This window comes from Bison bison, unplaced genomic scaffold (assembly GCF_000754665.1).
Source record: "Bison bison bison isolate TAMUID 2011002044 unplaced genomic scaffold, Bison_UMD1.0 scf7180017847259, whole genome shotgun sequence".
Classification (NCBI taxonomy): Eukaryota; Metazoa; Chordata; class Mammalia; order Artiodactyla; family Bovidae; genus Bison; species Bison bison.
Window position 1 is genome coordinate 51,272 of NW_011477832.1, and position 16,703 is coordinate 67,974.

The 16,703-nt window shown below is 42.7% G+C and overlaps 1 protein-coding gene across 1 annotated transcript in view; it reads right to left on the minus strand.

The window, feature by feature from the left end:
• Positions 1-10,563, minus strand: part of LOC104990296 (antigen WC1.1-like) — a 43,376-nt gene extending 32,813 nt beyond the window's left edge. The window contains 2 exon segments of the mRNA XM_010842305.1: positions 4,100-4,420; positions 10,491-10,563. Of these exon segments, the coding sequence (XP_010840607.1) occupies positions 4,100-4,420; positions 10,491-10,563 (394 nt within the window).
• Between the last annotated feature and the right edge of the window lie 6,140 nt (positions 10,564-16,703).

The window sequence follows — 16,703 nt, forward strand, 5'->3', positions numbered from 1 at the left end:
TTGGAATTCTTTATCAGGTAGATTCCCTATCTCTTCCTCTTTTGTTTGGTTTGGTGGGCATTTATCCTGTTCCTTTATCTGCTGCGTATTCCTCTGTCTCTTCATCTTGTTTAAATTGCTGATTTTGGGGTGTCCTTTTTGTATTCTGGCAGTTTGTGGAGTTCTCTTTATTGTAGCATTTACTTACTCTATGTGGGTTTGTACAGGAGGCTTGTCAAGGTTTCTTGGTTAGGGAAGCTTGTGTCAATGTTCTGGTGGGTGGAGCTGTATTTCTTCTCTCTGGAGTGCAATGAAGTGTCCAGTAATGAGTTATGGGATGTCTATGGTTTTGGGGTGATTCTGGGCTGTCTGTATCTTGGAGCCTAGGGCTGTGTTCCTTGCTGCTGGAGAATTTGCTTGGTATGTCTTGCCCTAAAACTCCTTTTGAAGACTTGGGTTGCTTTTCTGGGTGCCTGATGTCCTCTGCCGGCATTCAGAAGTTGTTTTGTGGAATTTACTTGGCATTTAAATGTTCTTTTGATGAATTTGTGGAGGAGAAAGTGTTCTCCCTGTCCTACTCCTCCGCCATCTTAGCTCCTCCCCCCCGCCCCATGTCCAGTTCTAACTGTTGCCTCCTGACCTGCATATAGGTTTCTCAAGAGGCAGGTCATGTGGTCTGGTATTCCCATCTCTTTCAGAATTTTCCACAGTTTATTGTGATCCACACAGTCAAAGGCTTTGGCATAGTCAATAAAGCAGAAATAGATGTTTTTCTGAAACTCTCTTGCTTTTTCGATGATCCAGCAGGTGTTGGCAGTTTGATCTCTGGTTCCTCTGCCTTTTCTAAACCCAGCTTGAACATCTGGAAGTTCATGGTTCACATATTGCTGAAGCCTGGCTTGGAAGATTTTGAGCATTACTTTACTAGCGTGTGAGATAGTGCAATTGTGTGGTAGTTTGAGCATTCTTTGGCATTACTTTTCTTTGGGATTGGAATGAAAGCTGACCTTTTCCAGTCCTGTGGCCACTGCTGAGTCTTCCAAGTTTGCTGGCATATTGAGTGCAGCACTTTCACAGCATCATCTTTCAGGATTTGAATAGTTCAACTGGAGTTGCATCACCTCCACTAGCTTTGTTTGTAGTGATGCTTTCTAAGGCCCACTTGACTTCACATTCCAGGATGTCTGGCTCTAGGTGAGTGATCACACCTACAGGTGCTGAAATTTCTCATACATACCTGACACTTATAATTGAGAGGAATAAACTCCAAAAGTTCAATTTCAACTAAAATAATGAAAAGGTCTGCTATTCTAATATTATCTCTGCTGCATCACCACCAATTTGACTTACCTTCATATCAATAAAACATTTCCTGAAAATATAGAAAAGAGACAGCAGTAGCAGGAATCGGGTGACAAAGATTAATAGAAGAAAACTGCAAGTGTTCATAAAAGCTTGAGAACCTAGGTTAGAGCAATGGTAAATAGGACTTCCCTGGTGGTTCAGATGGTAAGAATCTGCCTGTAGTGCAGGAGACTCAGGTTTGATTCCTGGGTTGAGGATGGAATGGCAATCCACTCCAGTGTTCTTGCCTGGAAAATCCCATGGACAGAGAAGCCTGGCAGGTTAGAGGCCATGGGGTGACAAAGAGTCAGAAAGAACTTGGAGACTAAACCACTGCTGCCACCAATCAGGGAGTACAAACCACAGTCAAATTTTAAATGCCAGAGCACACCCAATCTGTTTTTTATTAACTGTGTCCCAACTGGAATTAATATCAAGACACCAATTTTCTAAATATGATAATATTAGAAGTACCAAAATCACACAAAGTTTCAAGAAAACACATTCCCTTTTAATTTAGATGCTGATTCATCAAAAGGTAGGGCCTCCTGTAAGGTTTCACAAGTTCATCTGCAATTCGAACCATAATTAAGACATTATGACATTAAGGAATGTTACTGGAAGAGTGACTTATTGGGAAAGACTCTGATGCTGGGAAAGATTGAGGGCAGAAGGAGAAGGGGGTGGCAGAGAATTAGGTGGCTGGATAGCATCATCAACACAATGAACGTGAATTTGAGCAAATTCTTGGAGATAGTGAAGGACAGGGAAGCCTGGTGTGATGCAACTCATAATATTGCAAAGATTCGTACATGACTTACCGATTGAACAATTGGAAATGCCAAAAGACATGTTTTCTTAAAACAATAACTCCTAACTGAAATTCAAACATCCCTTAAAATAATTATTTTAATAATAATATTGTAATAAAGAGAGTGAAGGAGAACCTTTGAGGAGATCAACAGATATGTGGCATAGACTGTGGTCGGGATTTCACAGATGTATACTGATCACCCCACTCATTAAGTTGTACTAACTACATATTGCTTTTTGTATGTCAGTCATACCTCAATATAGTACTTGTAAAAAAGGAAAGAAGTGTTTTCTTTGGGACCTCAAGAAAATCATCAAAGATCTGCTAAAGATGAGATTGGAAAAGATAATCTTCCAGTTATTTTCCCCAACAAAACACAGAGAGCTGATTGGCTGTGGCTGCTAGGGACCTACTGCAGATGTCCTTAGGGTGAACCTTTAAACCATATCATCATGTTGAGTGACCCTTTCCTAAGATCCAACCACATATTTTAGGAAACTTGTTGTAATGTCTGATAATATCTTCCTCAATTCAAGCTATGCTGCTGGGATTAATGTCCTGAAGAATTCATCAAACATTCTGATAAAAACTGGGAACATCTCTGGCAAACACTGTGACCACCCAATCACATTCTAGTTTTAACCTTAGTATAGGTGAAATACATACAGTCAGGATTGAGCCCTTTTTATGTGTCATTTCATGCTTCTTACCCTCACTGCGCTTTAGGTTTGCTCCGACTTCAGTGCTGTAAATTTAAAACTTTAGGTTTTCCTGCAGCCTCAACAACCCCACAAATAGGAGATGACCTCCCCACCCAGGCGAACAGGTGCACCTGTGTAAGGAGATTAGCCCCTGCCACAAACCCCGCTTCTGGCCCTCCCCTGTGACCTAGTGATATTCAAACACACCCATGAAACCTCCCTTTTCCTAGTATATCTCCACCCTGACCCCCAGTATTGTCACTTCTCCATGGGTATTTACACCCCATGTTGGGTTCCCACTGCTAGGTGGATCCTGGTCTATTGGTCCCTCTCCCATGTACCCATCTTATGGTCTCTGTCTCTCTAGGACCAGTGAGTATAATACACTTTGTTTGCCTACTTCTCTCCTATATACCATCCTGTAGCTGCACTTGTCTGACAATGTCATGAAAGAATACAAAAAGCTACCATAATGAAACTAATTAATCAAGGTCCAACCTGACAGTTATACATGTATGAAACATTTGAGCTCACCTCCCTGCCTCCTATGAGACACATCACAGAGACTGGAGGGACCAGTGACTATGGATCTGGAGACTTTCTGTCCAGGGTCAGTTCAGTTCAGTTGAGTCACTCAGTCGTGTCCGACTCTTTGAGACCCCCGTGGACTGAATGCATGCCAGGCCTCCCTGTTCATCACCAACTCCTGGAGTTTACTCAAACTCACGTCCATTGAGTCAGTGATGCCATCCAACCATCTCATCCTCTGTTGTCTCCTTCTCCATCCGCTTTCAATCTTTCCCAGCATCAAGGTCTTTTCCAATGATTCAGTTCTTAGCATCAGGTGGCCAAAGATTGGAGCTTCAGCTTCAGCATCAGTCCTTCCAATGAATATTCAGGACTGATTTCCTTTAGGATGAACTGGTTGGATCTCCTTGCAGTCCAAGGGACTCTCAAGAGTGTTCTCCAACATCACAGTTCAAAAGCATCAATTCTTCAGTGCTCAGCTTTCTTTATAGAAAGCTCAGGACCAAGTCAGACCTTATGTTCCTTTGAATACCTAATGTTCAAGAAAGCACTGTGTGACTGAAATCTTCACCCAAGTATGAAGTATAAAGACCACCCTGGTAGTCCAGTGGTTAAGTATAAAGACCACCATTCAAGTAAGTTCTACGGTATGTGACCCATATTCTCATAGCTATTCTGTGAATAAGACTGGGGCTTTTTCTGCTGGGAATCCCTCCCAGACCACAGGGCTTACCTGAGCAGACTGCTCCCACATCCTTGTCATGGGAATTGCCCTCAGGGCAATGATCTTTAACAGGAGGATAACTACACTCCATGATAGCTGACTCTGGACCTTTGCAATAAATATAAGGAAACCAAATGGGGCCAATCCCTGGGCCAAAATGAGCCCTCTTGGGAGCATCAGTGGCACTTCCACATCCCAGCTGTCTGCACACCACAGCTGCCTCCTCCATGCTCCAGTTCAGATCATCCACTGTGCCCCATTCTCCTTGGTGCTTCACTTCCACTCTCCCCTCACAGCAGTGGTCTCCATCCTTCAGCCTCACCTCCAGAGCTGCAAGAGAGACACAGGACATAGGAGAGATTTTGGAGACTTGCACCAGTGGTGTGCTGGTAAGTATTAAAAGATGAATACTCTATTCTCTGGAAAAATCACTGTGAATAGAAAGTGTTGACTTCTGTGGTATAAACATTCCCACCATGGCCAACTCAAAGCTCCCAGTGTGCCATCACTGAACCTGGAGCAGGAAGGGAGGCACCAGGAATTTCTCACGAGTCTGTAGAACCAGCTCCAGGGACACCACCTAGGACAGGCCTCCAGAGACTCTGGATGCTGCCCTCCCTGTAGATGTGCCCAAGACTACTGGGCCCAGCTCCTCCAACATCTCAGTTGCAGTTCATGGCCCGGGATCCAGGGAGGAATCCTCCCTCTCCTTCACTGTCTATAGCGAGCATCTCATCCAACTTAGGAACAAAGGACTGTGGTAACAAGCTCTAAATCATACCAGTTGTTCCTGTCATCTGGTATTCATGTCCTTGTGTAATCCCCACGCTTGGGTGTAACTAGTAACATGAGTCTAACAAACAGAATTTGGTGAAAGTGATGAGATGTCATTTAAGAGATTAATTTTTAAGACAATTCTGGTTTCTCCTGGTGACCTATCCTGCTCTCCCTGTCTTGATGAAGCCAGTTGCCACATTGTGAGCTATGTATGGAGAGACCCACATGATAAGGAATCGAGGGAGACCTCTAGCTCATGGCAGAAAGGGACTGGTGCTCTCAGTTAAACGGTCCACCAAGGTCTGAATGCTGCCAACATCCAGGTGAGTATATTTGGGTGATATCCACTCCTAGATGAACCTTTTAATAAATGCAGGCCTGTGATACATACCATATGTGTGTCTATAACTGATCCCTGGTGTATATGGGCACCTGTACCTGGTCCCTCAATGCCAACTGGGTGCACACTTCTGCCACTGCCTGCCATGGTCCCTAGCCATTGGACCTAGGGGTACTATTGTTAATATACTGAGTATACTAACAATCCTTACAGCCACTTCACATCTCCTGCAACGCTTGCTAAAGTCCTCAGAGTTGTCAGAGCACCTGAATTTATTATACATCATTCAGACAGATAATCAATTAGAAACAGCAGATTTGAAGAACCTAGTGCACTGGAACGACCCAGAGGGATGGTATGGGGAGGGAGGAGGGAGGAGGGTTCAGGATGGGGAACACATGTATACCTGTGGTGGATTCATTTTGATATTTGGCAAAACTAATACAATTACGTAAAGTTTAAAAATAAAATAAAATTAGAAAAAAAAAAAGCACTTCAGAGTACTGAAATGAAGAACCTAGTAAACAAATGGACTTAACAGACATATACAGAACATTTTATCCACCAGCAGTAGAATACATATTCTTCTCAAATACACACAGAATATTTTCCAGAATAGATCATGTTAAGCAACAAAACAAGTCTTAACAAATTCAAAAATATAGAAATATTATCAAATATATTTTCTGAGTACAGCTATTTGAAATTAAAAAATCAACAATAGGAGGAAACTGGCAAAATCACAAATATGTGGAAATTCAACAACAAGCTCCTGAACAGCCAATGATAAAAAAGAAATCCAAAGGCATATTAAAAATATTCTGAGATAAACAAAAGTAGAAACACACATTCAAACACTATATACTGCATCCAAAGCAGTTATAAGAGGGAAATTTATAGTGATAAATGCATACTTAAAAAAGAAAGATCTCAAATAGACAACCTAATATTGCAAATCAAAGAACTAAAAGAGAAGAATGAAGTAAACCAAAATCTAGCAAAGGAAGGAAAAAACAAAGATTAGAGCATAAATAAATGAAATAGAATATAAGAAAGTGATAGAAAAGATTAACAGAGGTCATTCTTGAAAAAAAATAAACAAAAATGACAAACTTTAAGCTGTACTAATCAAGAAAATAAATGAGAAGATTCAAATAAATAAAATTGGATAAGAAACAGGGGACATTAAAACTGATACAACAGAATACAAACCATAAGAGGCTCCTATGGAAAATTATAGGCCAACAATTTGGATAATCTAGAAAAAATGATTCAGAAATGCTCACTGGTGACTTCTATCAAATATTTATACAAGAAAAACATCTGTTTTTTTTACAATCTTCTAAAAATTGAGGAATGAGCACTCTGCAAATCATTTTACATATCCTGCATTAGCCTGATACCAAAGCTATGCAAAAACACTACAAGAAAGGAAAATTACAAGCCAATGTCCCATTAATACAAATGCCAAAATTCATAACAAATTTAGCCAAGGGAATTCAACAACACATTAAAAAGATTATATACTGTGAGCAAGTGGAATTAATCTCTAGGATGCAAAGATAGTTCAACATGTGTAAATCAATAAATGTCATACACCACATTAATACAATGAAAGATAAAAATCATAAGACCATCTCAATAGATGCAGAAAAGATGTTTGACAAAATTCAACACTCTTAAATTTTTTAACTCTCAAAAACTGCATATAGAAGGAACATTTCTCAATATAATATAAATCATATGTGAGAAGCCCATAGTTAATATCAAACTCAATGTTCCTCTAAGATCAGGAATAACATAAACATGTCCTCTGTTACCAATCTTAATCCACATAGTACTGGAAGTCCCAGATATAGCAAGTAAGCAAAAAGAAATAAAATTATCCAAATAGAAAAAGAAAATTTTCTCCGTTTCCAAAAGACATAATATTATTATAGAAAATTCTAATAGTATATCAATAGAACAACTGTTAGAACTAATAAATTCAAAAAAGTCACAGAAGACAAAATCAAACTACAGAAATTGGTTGTGTTTCTACACACTAACAAGGAAACATCTGGAAAAAAAAGAAACAATCTCTTTAAAATGGTATAAGAAGCCATAAAATGTTAAAAATAAATTTAACCAAAAAGATGAAAGAACTATACTCAAAAATCAATAAGACTAATGAGAGACATTGAAGAAGACACTAATAAAATGGAAAGAGAGCCCATGTTCATAGATTGGAAGAATTAATATTGTTAAAATGTCTATACTACCCAAAGCCATCTATAGATTCAAAGCAATTCCAATAGTATTTTTCATAGAAATAGAAAAAATCTTAAAATTTGTGTCAAACCACAAAACCTCAAATAGCCAAAGCAATTTTAAAGTGAAAAAGAGAAAATAGTAGCAAAACTGGAGGTGACTTGCTTGGTGGTCCAGTGATTAAGAATCTGCCTACCAATACAGGAGACACAGTTTCTATCTTAGGCCCAAGAAGATCCCACATTCCACAGAGTAACAGAGCCCATGTACCTAGAGTCTGTGCTCCGCAAAAAGAGAAGGCACTGCAGTGAGAAGACTGAGCACCACAGGGAAGGGCAGTCCTGACTTCTGCAGCTAGAGAAAGCCAGTGGGAAGAAACAAAGACCCAGTGAAGCAAAAATAAAAATAAAACAAAACCAAATAAAAAACAAACAAAATAAAGCTGGAGAGACTTTCCTGGGGGTCCAGGGGTTAAGACTTTGCCTTCTAATGCAGGGGGTGCAGGTTGAATCCCTGGTCAGAGAGCTAAGATCCCAAATGCTTTGTGGCCAAAAAAATAAAAAGTAAAAAGAAAACAGGAACATTATTATAGCAAATCCAATAAAGACTTTAAAATGCTCACATCATCAGGGGACTTCCCTGGTGGTCCAGTGGTTAAGAATCCACCTTCCAGGGAACTTGGCCGTGGCACAGAGACAAGTTGGAATCTGTCTGGAAAGGCTGAGAAGTTTCTCTGTGTTACAGACAACAACAGACACCCAGAATGTTCAGCCCCCTAAGCAGCAGCCAATGATATGTATCTGTGGAGAATGTCACACAGAAAATGAAATGAAATCAAGGGATCCAATCTGATGTAGAGATACAGAATAATGTACAAGAGAATGAACAGAAGACTGGTGGTTTTAGATGCTTGGTGAAACATGAAGTTCAGAGGAATATCTTATATGGATTTGGATTTGCTGTTAATGTTGTACAGATTTTGATTAGTGTACTTTACAAATACAATTATATACATATGGTTTCATTTTAAAAACCTTACTGTATTTAGATATCTATTAGTGGCTTATATAAAGATATTATTTTTGGTTCAGGGAAAAAAAAAAGAATCTGCCTTCCAATGCAGGGGTCTCGAGTTCAATCCCTAGTTGGGGAACTAAGATCTCACATGTCATGGGGCAACTAAGGCCATGCACTACAACTCCTGAGCCCTCTGTGCACTCGAGCCTGTGCACCACAACTAGAGAGAAGCCCATCTGCTGCAGGTGGAGAAGCCCATGCTGCAACAGATGCCACATGTTACAGCTAGGAGTTCACATGGCATAAGTAGCATGGCATGCTGCAACTGAAGAATGGCATGCTGCAACTGAAGAACGGCATGCTGCATAAAGATCAAATATCACATGTACTGCAGGCAAGACCTGCTGCAGCCAAATACATAAAAACAAACATTATGGCAATGGTGTGAAAATAGACACACCAAGCAATTAACAGAACTGAGAGCCCCAAAATAAACCCACGCATGGACAGTCAATGAATGTTTGACAAGGGAGGCAAGAATACTCAGTGAGGTGAGGATGGTTTTTTCAGTAAATGCTGTTAGGAAAACTGGATATTTACATGCAAAAGAATGAAACTAGATCCCTATCTTAGTACCACAGAAAAATAGACTCAAAATAGATCAAAGACATAAATCTATTTAAGACCTGAAACCACAAACTCCTAGAAGAAAACATAGGGGAAAGCTCCTGGATGTGGATATTGGCAATGAATTCTTGGGTATGACAGCTAAAGCACAAGCAACAAAATCAAAATAAACAATGGGACCACATTAACATCAACCTAAAAAGCTCCTGTAGAACAGAAGAAACAGTATACAAAATGAAAAGACAATGCACAGAATGGAGAAAAAGAACTTGCAAATCATGTATCTTATGAGGGGTTAATATCCAAAATATATAAGGAACACATATGACTCAATGGCTAATAATAATAATTAACTTTGACTCTCCAGGGAGAGAGAGTGCTCCCTGCAGAGTTACAGCAGATCCTGGAAGGGGAGACCATCCCAGGCCCCCAGCATATCTGGAAATGTCACAGGGACCAGGGCAGGGACTCGAAAACTTATATACCTGGGGCTGCACATCACCTGATCTCTACAGACAAGAGGTCCCCTCTCCTGGCTGCTGGCTCCTCTGCTCCACAATGGACACCTGATGGGAAGAGGTGAAGCCAGCAGGCAGAGCCTCTCACAGAGCCCAGTGCTGGGCAGACACGGCAGCAAGCAGAGGGGAGCCCGGGGGACGGGGAGAGGAGCCAGAGAGAGGCAGGCAGGTGCACAATTATCTCTGATTTGGTTACATGCAGCTGACATGACACCTAGCCCTGTGGGACCCTGTGTGCTTCACAGACCAACGGACTCACTCCCTGCCCAGCAGCCCTGTCCCTCTCAAACAGACAGGCTCCACGCACCCTCACACTCTCTCTCTGTCTCTCTCACATGCACACATGCATCCTCACACACAAACACACCCTCACAAACACACTCTCACACACATACACCCTCACACACACCCTCACTCACCCTCACACACATACACACCCTGACACACTACATATACACACCTAAGCACAGAGCCTACAGAAGTACAGACATAGGAAATGGGGGGACCCTGGGGCAGTGCTCACATACCAGGCACATGAGTGTGTGGGAACAGCCCAGGGTCCCAGCTGAGGTCAGTCACTGGATCTTCCACACACTGGGAGCCACTGAGACTCTAGAAGCTCCCTGAGAACAACGGAGATAGTGGAGGGACTCAGGCTGACCCAGCTCAGTCCAGACTAAACCTCACTGCTCTATAAAATCTGCTGCTACAACCAGTGGACCCCCCGCAGGAGAGGGACCAGTATTCTCAGTCACTGTGGTTCCTTTTTGGTCAAAAACACTGAGGCTAGGTTCCACAAGTCCAGACACCTTTCCCTTCATCAAGGCGTCCACTCCCTGTTGTGAACCCAGGACAGAGGGCCAGCTCTTACCTTGACCACCCACCACTGTGCCGAGGAGGAGGACACAGAGTCCCCGTAGGGAGAGGTGTCTTCCCAGAGCCATCCTGACCCCACGTCCTCAAGGTCACAGTCCTGTGAGGAGGCGTCAGGGTGCCGACTGGGGTCTATATAGACCACCCCTTACATGCTCCCTCCTGAGAGCCAATAGCAACACCTTTCACTATTTCAGGCACTATCGGAGGCTGCATCAGCCACTTTCTGCAGCTCAGACACCAATGAGCTTCTGAATCTTCAACATCTCCTTGAATGAGCAACATGGTCCTTTGACCTTCTGCTTCTGTGGTCCCTGAGAGCCCCATGACAGGGGTTGGCACAGAAAAGTTGCCTCACAAAGCATGAGTGGTTTTCTTCCCCGATCACACTGGCCAATCACTACAGACTGTGAGATCTCACAGGGTCAGGGTGTGGGATTGGTTGGCCCATGGAGAATATCTCTGGTGGAATCAAGCATTCATCTTCCCCTGGACTGAATTCAGGGCCAAAGCAGAGAAGTACAAGAAGGTTTGAAATATGAGAGTAACTGTCAGGCCAGCAGAAACTGAGGATAGGAGCACAGGAATTCACAGGCGAGCTTGGAGGGGTGAGGTGGAAACCATCAGGTTGCAGGGATGAGATTGTTGGTCTTTCTTCCCTTCTCAGAATGATCTGGAGACAGGACCCTGAAGCACATTGGGGTCATAATAACAGGGGACTTTGACAGAACCTAACATTTCCCATCAGGAATCTTTCTTAGCCTCTAAGACCACTCTGTCTGGCAGGCACATTTCACCTGGGCTATACTCGCCTTCTGTGGAGTGAGAGGGGATGTGGTCTTCCGTATTTACAGACCCAATGCTTCCCCTCCGTACAGCGATCCAGAAGCAGCAGTCCTTGTCCAACACATGAAGGTATCAGCTTCTACATGGATGCTGCTTGTCTAATAGCATCGTATTCCACTTTGTAAGTGTGCAGTTTATAGGATCGCAACAAGGTGATAGAGCTGGAAATGACAAATTCCTGGAAACTAGATTCACAGGTTTCATTTTATTGAGCTCCAAAATCACTGCAGATGGTGACTGTGGCCTTGAAATTAAAGGATACTTGCTCCTTGGAAAGAAAGTTTTGACAAACCTAGACAGCATGTTAAAGAGTAGAGACATCACTTTGCCAACAACAGTCCATACAGTCAAAGCTATGGTTTTTCCAGTAGTCATGTATGGATGTGAGAGTCAGATAAAGAAGTCTGAGGGCTGAAGAACTGATGATTTTGAATTGTGGTGTTGGAGAAGACTCTTGAGAGTCTCTTAGACTGCAAGGAGGAAAAACCAGTCAATTTTAAAGGAAATCAACCTGAATATTCATTGGAAGGACTAATGCTGAAACTGAAACTCCAATACTTTGGCCACTTGATGTGAAGAACCTGCTTATTGGAAAAGACCCTGATGTTGGGAAATACTGAGGGCAGAGGAGAGAGAGGTGACAGAGGATGAGATGGTTAGATAGCATCACCAACTCAATGGACACAAGTTTGCGCAAACTCCAGGAGATAGTGAAGGGCAGAGAAGCCTTAGTTGCTGCAGGCCATGAAGAGTTGACTCATTGGAAAAGACTCTGATGCTGGGAGGGATTGGGGGCAGGAGGATAAGGGGACAACAGAGGATGAAATGGCTGGATGGCATCACTGACTCGATGGACATGAGTCTGAGTGAACTCTGGGAGTTGGTGATGGACAGGGAGGCCTGGGGTGCTGCAATTCATGGGGTCACAAAGAATCGGACATGACTGAGCGACTGAACTGTACTGAACTGATGGGGTTACAAAGAGTCAGACATGACTTAAGCAACTGAGTAACAACAATAGGAAAAGAGTCAAGTAAAATTTAAGTGCTTTTTATTTTTTTAAAGATCACAATAATATTATTTTCATATTTAAACATCTTAGAATAGTCTATTCATGAAGACAACAGAGTCAATGTTTGAACTATAAAGAAACTAAAATAGAAATGTAGATAGATGCTAAAGAAATCGATCAACCCTGAATATACATTGGAAGGACCGATGTAGAAGTTGAGGCTCCAATACTTTGGCCACCTGATGTGAAAAGCCGACTTATTGGAAAAATCCCTGATGCTGAGAAAGCTTGAGGGCAAGAGGAGAAGGGGCTGGCAGGTGAGATCATTAGATTACCTCATTGACTCAATGGACATGAGCTTGAGCAAACTCCAGGAGATAGTGAAGGGCAGGGAAGCCTGCTATACTGCAGTCCATGGGGCTACAAAGTTAGACATGGCTTAGTGACTGAACAACAACAAAGAAATAGATTAAGGAGATTGGATGATGGATTGATGATGATGACGGCAGTGGTGGACTAACAGATAATATGTAGATGTAGAGAAACAATAGGTATATATAAGGGGCTTCTGAGACATGCTAAATACCCTTTTCATTTATTGCATTTCAACTAGTCCCCAAATGAGATTTCGGGGAGAGAGACAGATTGCTGCTACAGGAAATAAGGAGAAGGTAAGAGTCATGGTTTAACTCTAGCCCTCCAAGATAGGATTTTAGAATCCCAAGAAGAAAAGATATAATTTAGAATGATGAACTTCCCATTTTTCCCCATTGTATATTGAAAGTTTTGTTTGATAGGATTTTGAACATAATTGTATTATAAACCATAGCTAAAGAAGATGCAAAATATAACTTATGGGAGCACCTCCCGACAGAAGGGGAAGTAGAAAGCCTTCTGCTGGAGGGTGGCTGAAGGCAGAAGGCAAAGAAGAGGCTAGTGAATCAGAGAAGACAAGGGATTTATGCTGTCTGCAGACATCAGTGACCCACCTCCTCCGTTCTGCATTTAAGAGGAATGGTGGTGACAAGAATGGAAGCACAGGTGGGTGGTGGGGACAGATACAAGCAGAAGGGACTGATGTCCAATGTGGCCATTGCTGCCTTGTTCTGTTTCCACTGATCAGAGAAGCTCCCAGATGGCCCCCAGAGTGCAGTGCTGGGATGAGTAGAGAGACTGAGAAAGGCCATAAAGGGATATAAGACACTGACAAAATTCAAGGTCACTAACATGCTACCCTGCATTCCTCACACCCTCGGAGACTCAAGATTCCCATGATGCACTCCTGAAGCCCACATAAGCCCACCCTGAGGCCCGCTCACCCTGACTCTTGTCATTTCAGCACAGATGTGGGAAGGACCCATCTGTGACACACACACACACCCCAGAGTCCCCAGCAAAGCCCAGAGACAGTTTCACACCCTCCCCCTCCCACACCATAACGTCTCAGTGGGATGAATACGGAGGACAGCTGCGGGCCAGTCCACAGCCCTGTCACATCCCCACTGGAAGGACCCCTCAACCTGGTCAGCAGACACAGCTTCTCTGTCCTACCTTGTCTGTGCTTCATCCTTGAGCCTCAGGTAAATAAAAAGGGAGAAAAGACAACTGAACATATGTATTTCTCCCTCTCAGTTCAGTTCAGTTGAGTTGCTCAATCGGGCCCAACTATTTGCCACCCTATGGACTGTAGCACGCTAGGCTTCCCTGTCCATCACCAACTCCCAGAGCCTGCTCAAACTCATGTCCATCGAGTTAGTGATGCTATCCAACCATCTTATCCTCTGTCATCCCCTTCTCCTCCTGTCTTCAATCTTTTCCAGCATCTGGGTCTTTTCCAATGAGTCAATTCTTAGCATCAGGTGGCCAAAGTATTGGAGCTTCAGCTTCAGCATCAGTCCTTCCAATGAATATTCGGTATTGACTGGTTTGATCTCCTTGCAGTCCAAGAGACTCAAGAGTCTTCTCCAACACCACAGTTCAAAAGCATCAATTTTTGGGTGTTAGGCTATCTTTATGGTCCAACTTTATGATTCAACCATGACTACAGGAAAAACCATAGCTTTGACTAGATGGACCTTTGTTGGCAAAGTAATGTCTCTGCTTTTTAATATGTTGTCCAGGATGTTCATAGCTTTCCTTCCAAGACGTCTTTTAATTTCATTGCTGCAGTCACCATCTGCAGTGAATTTGGAGCCCCCAAAAAGAAAGTCTATCACTGTTTCCACTGTTTCCCCATCTATTTGTCACCAAGTGATGGGATTGGATGCCATGATCTTCGTTTTTTGAATGCTGAGTTTTAAGCCAACTTTTTCACTCTCCTCTTTCAACTTTCATCAAGAGGCTCCTAAGTTCCACTTTGCTTTCTGCCATAAGGGTGGTGTCATCTGCATATCTGAGGTTATTGATATTTCTCCCAGCAATCTAGATTCCAGCTTGTGCTTCATCCAGCCTGGTATTTCACATTATGTATTCTGCATATAAGTTAAATAAGCAGGGTGACAATAAACAGCCTTGACGTACTCCTTTCCCAATTTGGAACCAGTCCTTTGTTCCATGTCCGGTTCTAACTATTGCTTCTTGACCTGAATACAGATTTTTCAGGAGGCAGGTAAGGTGGTCTGGTGGTCCCATCTCTTTAAGAATTTTCCACAGTTTGTTGTGATCCACACAGTCAAAAGGTTTGGCATAGTCAGTGAGGCAGAAATAGATGTTTTTTCTGGAACTCTCTTGCTTTTTCTATGTACCAACGAATTTTGGCAATTTGATCTCTGTTCCTCTGCCTTTTCTAAATCCAGCTTGAACATCTGGAACTTCACGGTTCACGTATTGCTGAAGCCTGGCTTGAAGAATTTTGAGCATTACTTTACTAGAGTGTAAGATAAGTACAATCGTGTGGTAGTTTGAGCATTCTTTGGCATTGCCTTTCTTTGTGATTGGAATGAAAACTGACCTTTTGCAGTCCAGTGACCACTGTGGAGTTTTCCAAATTTGCTGACATATTGAGTGCAGCACTTTCACAGCATCATCTTTTAGGACTTAAAAATAGTTCAACTGGAATTTCATCACCTCCACTAGCTTTGTTCATAGTGATGCTTCCTAAGGCCCACTTGACTTGGGACTCCAAAATGTCTGGCTCTAGGTGAGTAATCACATCACTGTGGTTATCTGGGTCATTAAGTTCTTTTTTGTATAGCTCTTCCATGTATTCTTGCCACATTTTCTTCATATTCTTAATATCTTCTGCTTCTGTTAGGTCCATACCATTTCTTTCCTTTATTGTGCTCATCTTTGCATGAAATGTTCCTTTGGTATCTCTAATTTTCTTGAAGAGATCTCTGTCCTTCCCCTGGAGAAGGGAAAAGCTACCTACTCCAGTATTCTGGCCTGGAGAATTCCATGGACTGTATAGCCCATGGGGTAGCAAAAAGTTGGACATGACTGAGAAACTTTCTCCCTCCAAATATGCTAATATTTATCTATTACTTATACAAGAATTGGGTTTCCAAGATGGCTCAGACAGTAAAAAAATCCACCTGCAATGTGGGAGACCTTGGTTCTATCTGTGGATTGGGAAGATCCCCTGGAGAGGGGCATGGCAACCCACTCCAGGATTCTTGTCTAGAGAATCCCTATGGACAGAGGAGCCTGGTCGGCTACAGCCCATAGCATAGCAATGAGGCAGACACAACTGAGCAACTAAACACACATACAAGAATCACTTACTTTTCATTTGGTCCTCTCACTCCCTGGCCCTGTGACTGTACTTGGGCCCTATTTCCTTCTATATCTGGGCCTTTAACATATTAATGATAAAAACTGATCATAAATATCAGAACTAGAATTTAAACTCAGGTGCTGGAATAGGACCAGGATCTGCTGATTCACTTAGAGTTGATTCTCTACTCCTTCTGGGCCCAGACTCACCATTCCTTACCCAGTTATGGAGTCCACACCATCATCAGAAACCACTGGCCAGACACCTAGAACACAGGACGTGCTTCCTGGGGTCCAGTATCCCTCCCACCGGATGACACAGGGATTTGTTTAGTGAACCAGGTACACACGGTCTCACCTGAGGATGGAGCTCTCACAGGTAAGACACTCTTGAAGGCTCCAGACCCTGTTATAAGGAAGGGTGGGCTGGAAAGTGAGGCAAAAGTATTAGTCTCTCTGCTGCTACTGCTGTTGCTAAGTCGCTTCAGTTGTGTCCGACTTTGTGAGACCCCATAGACAGCAGGCCATCAGGATCCCCTGTCCCTGGGATTCTCCAGGCAAGAACACTGGAGTATTCTTCTGCAGGGGATCTTCCCTAAACATGGAGGAGTTAACAGGGCTGGCATGTGGTGCCCACAA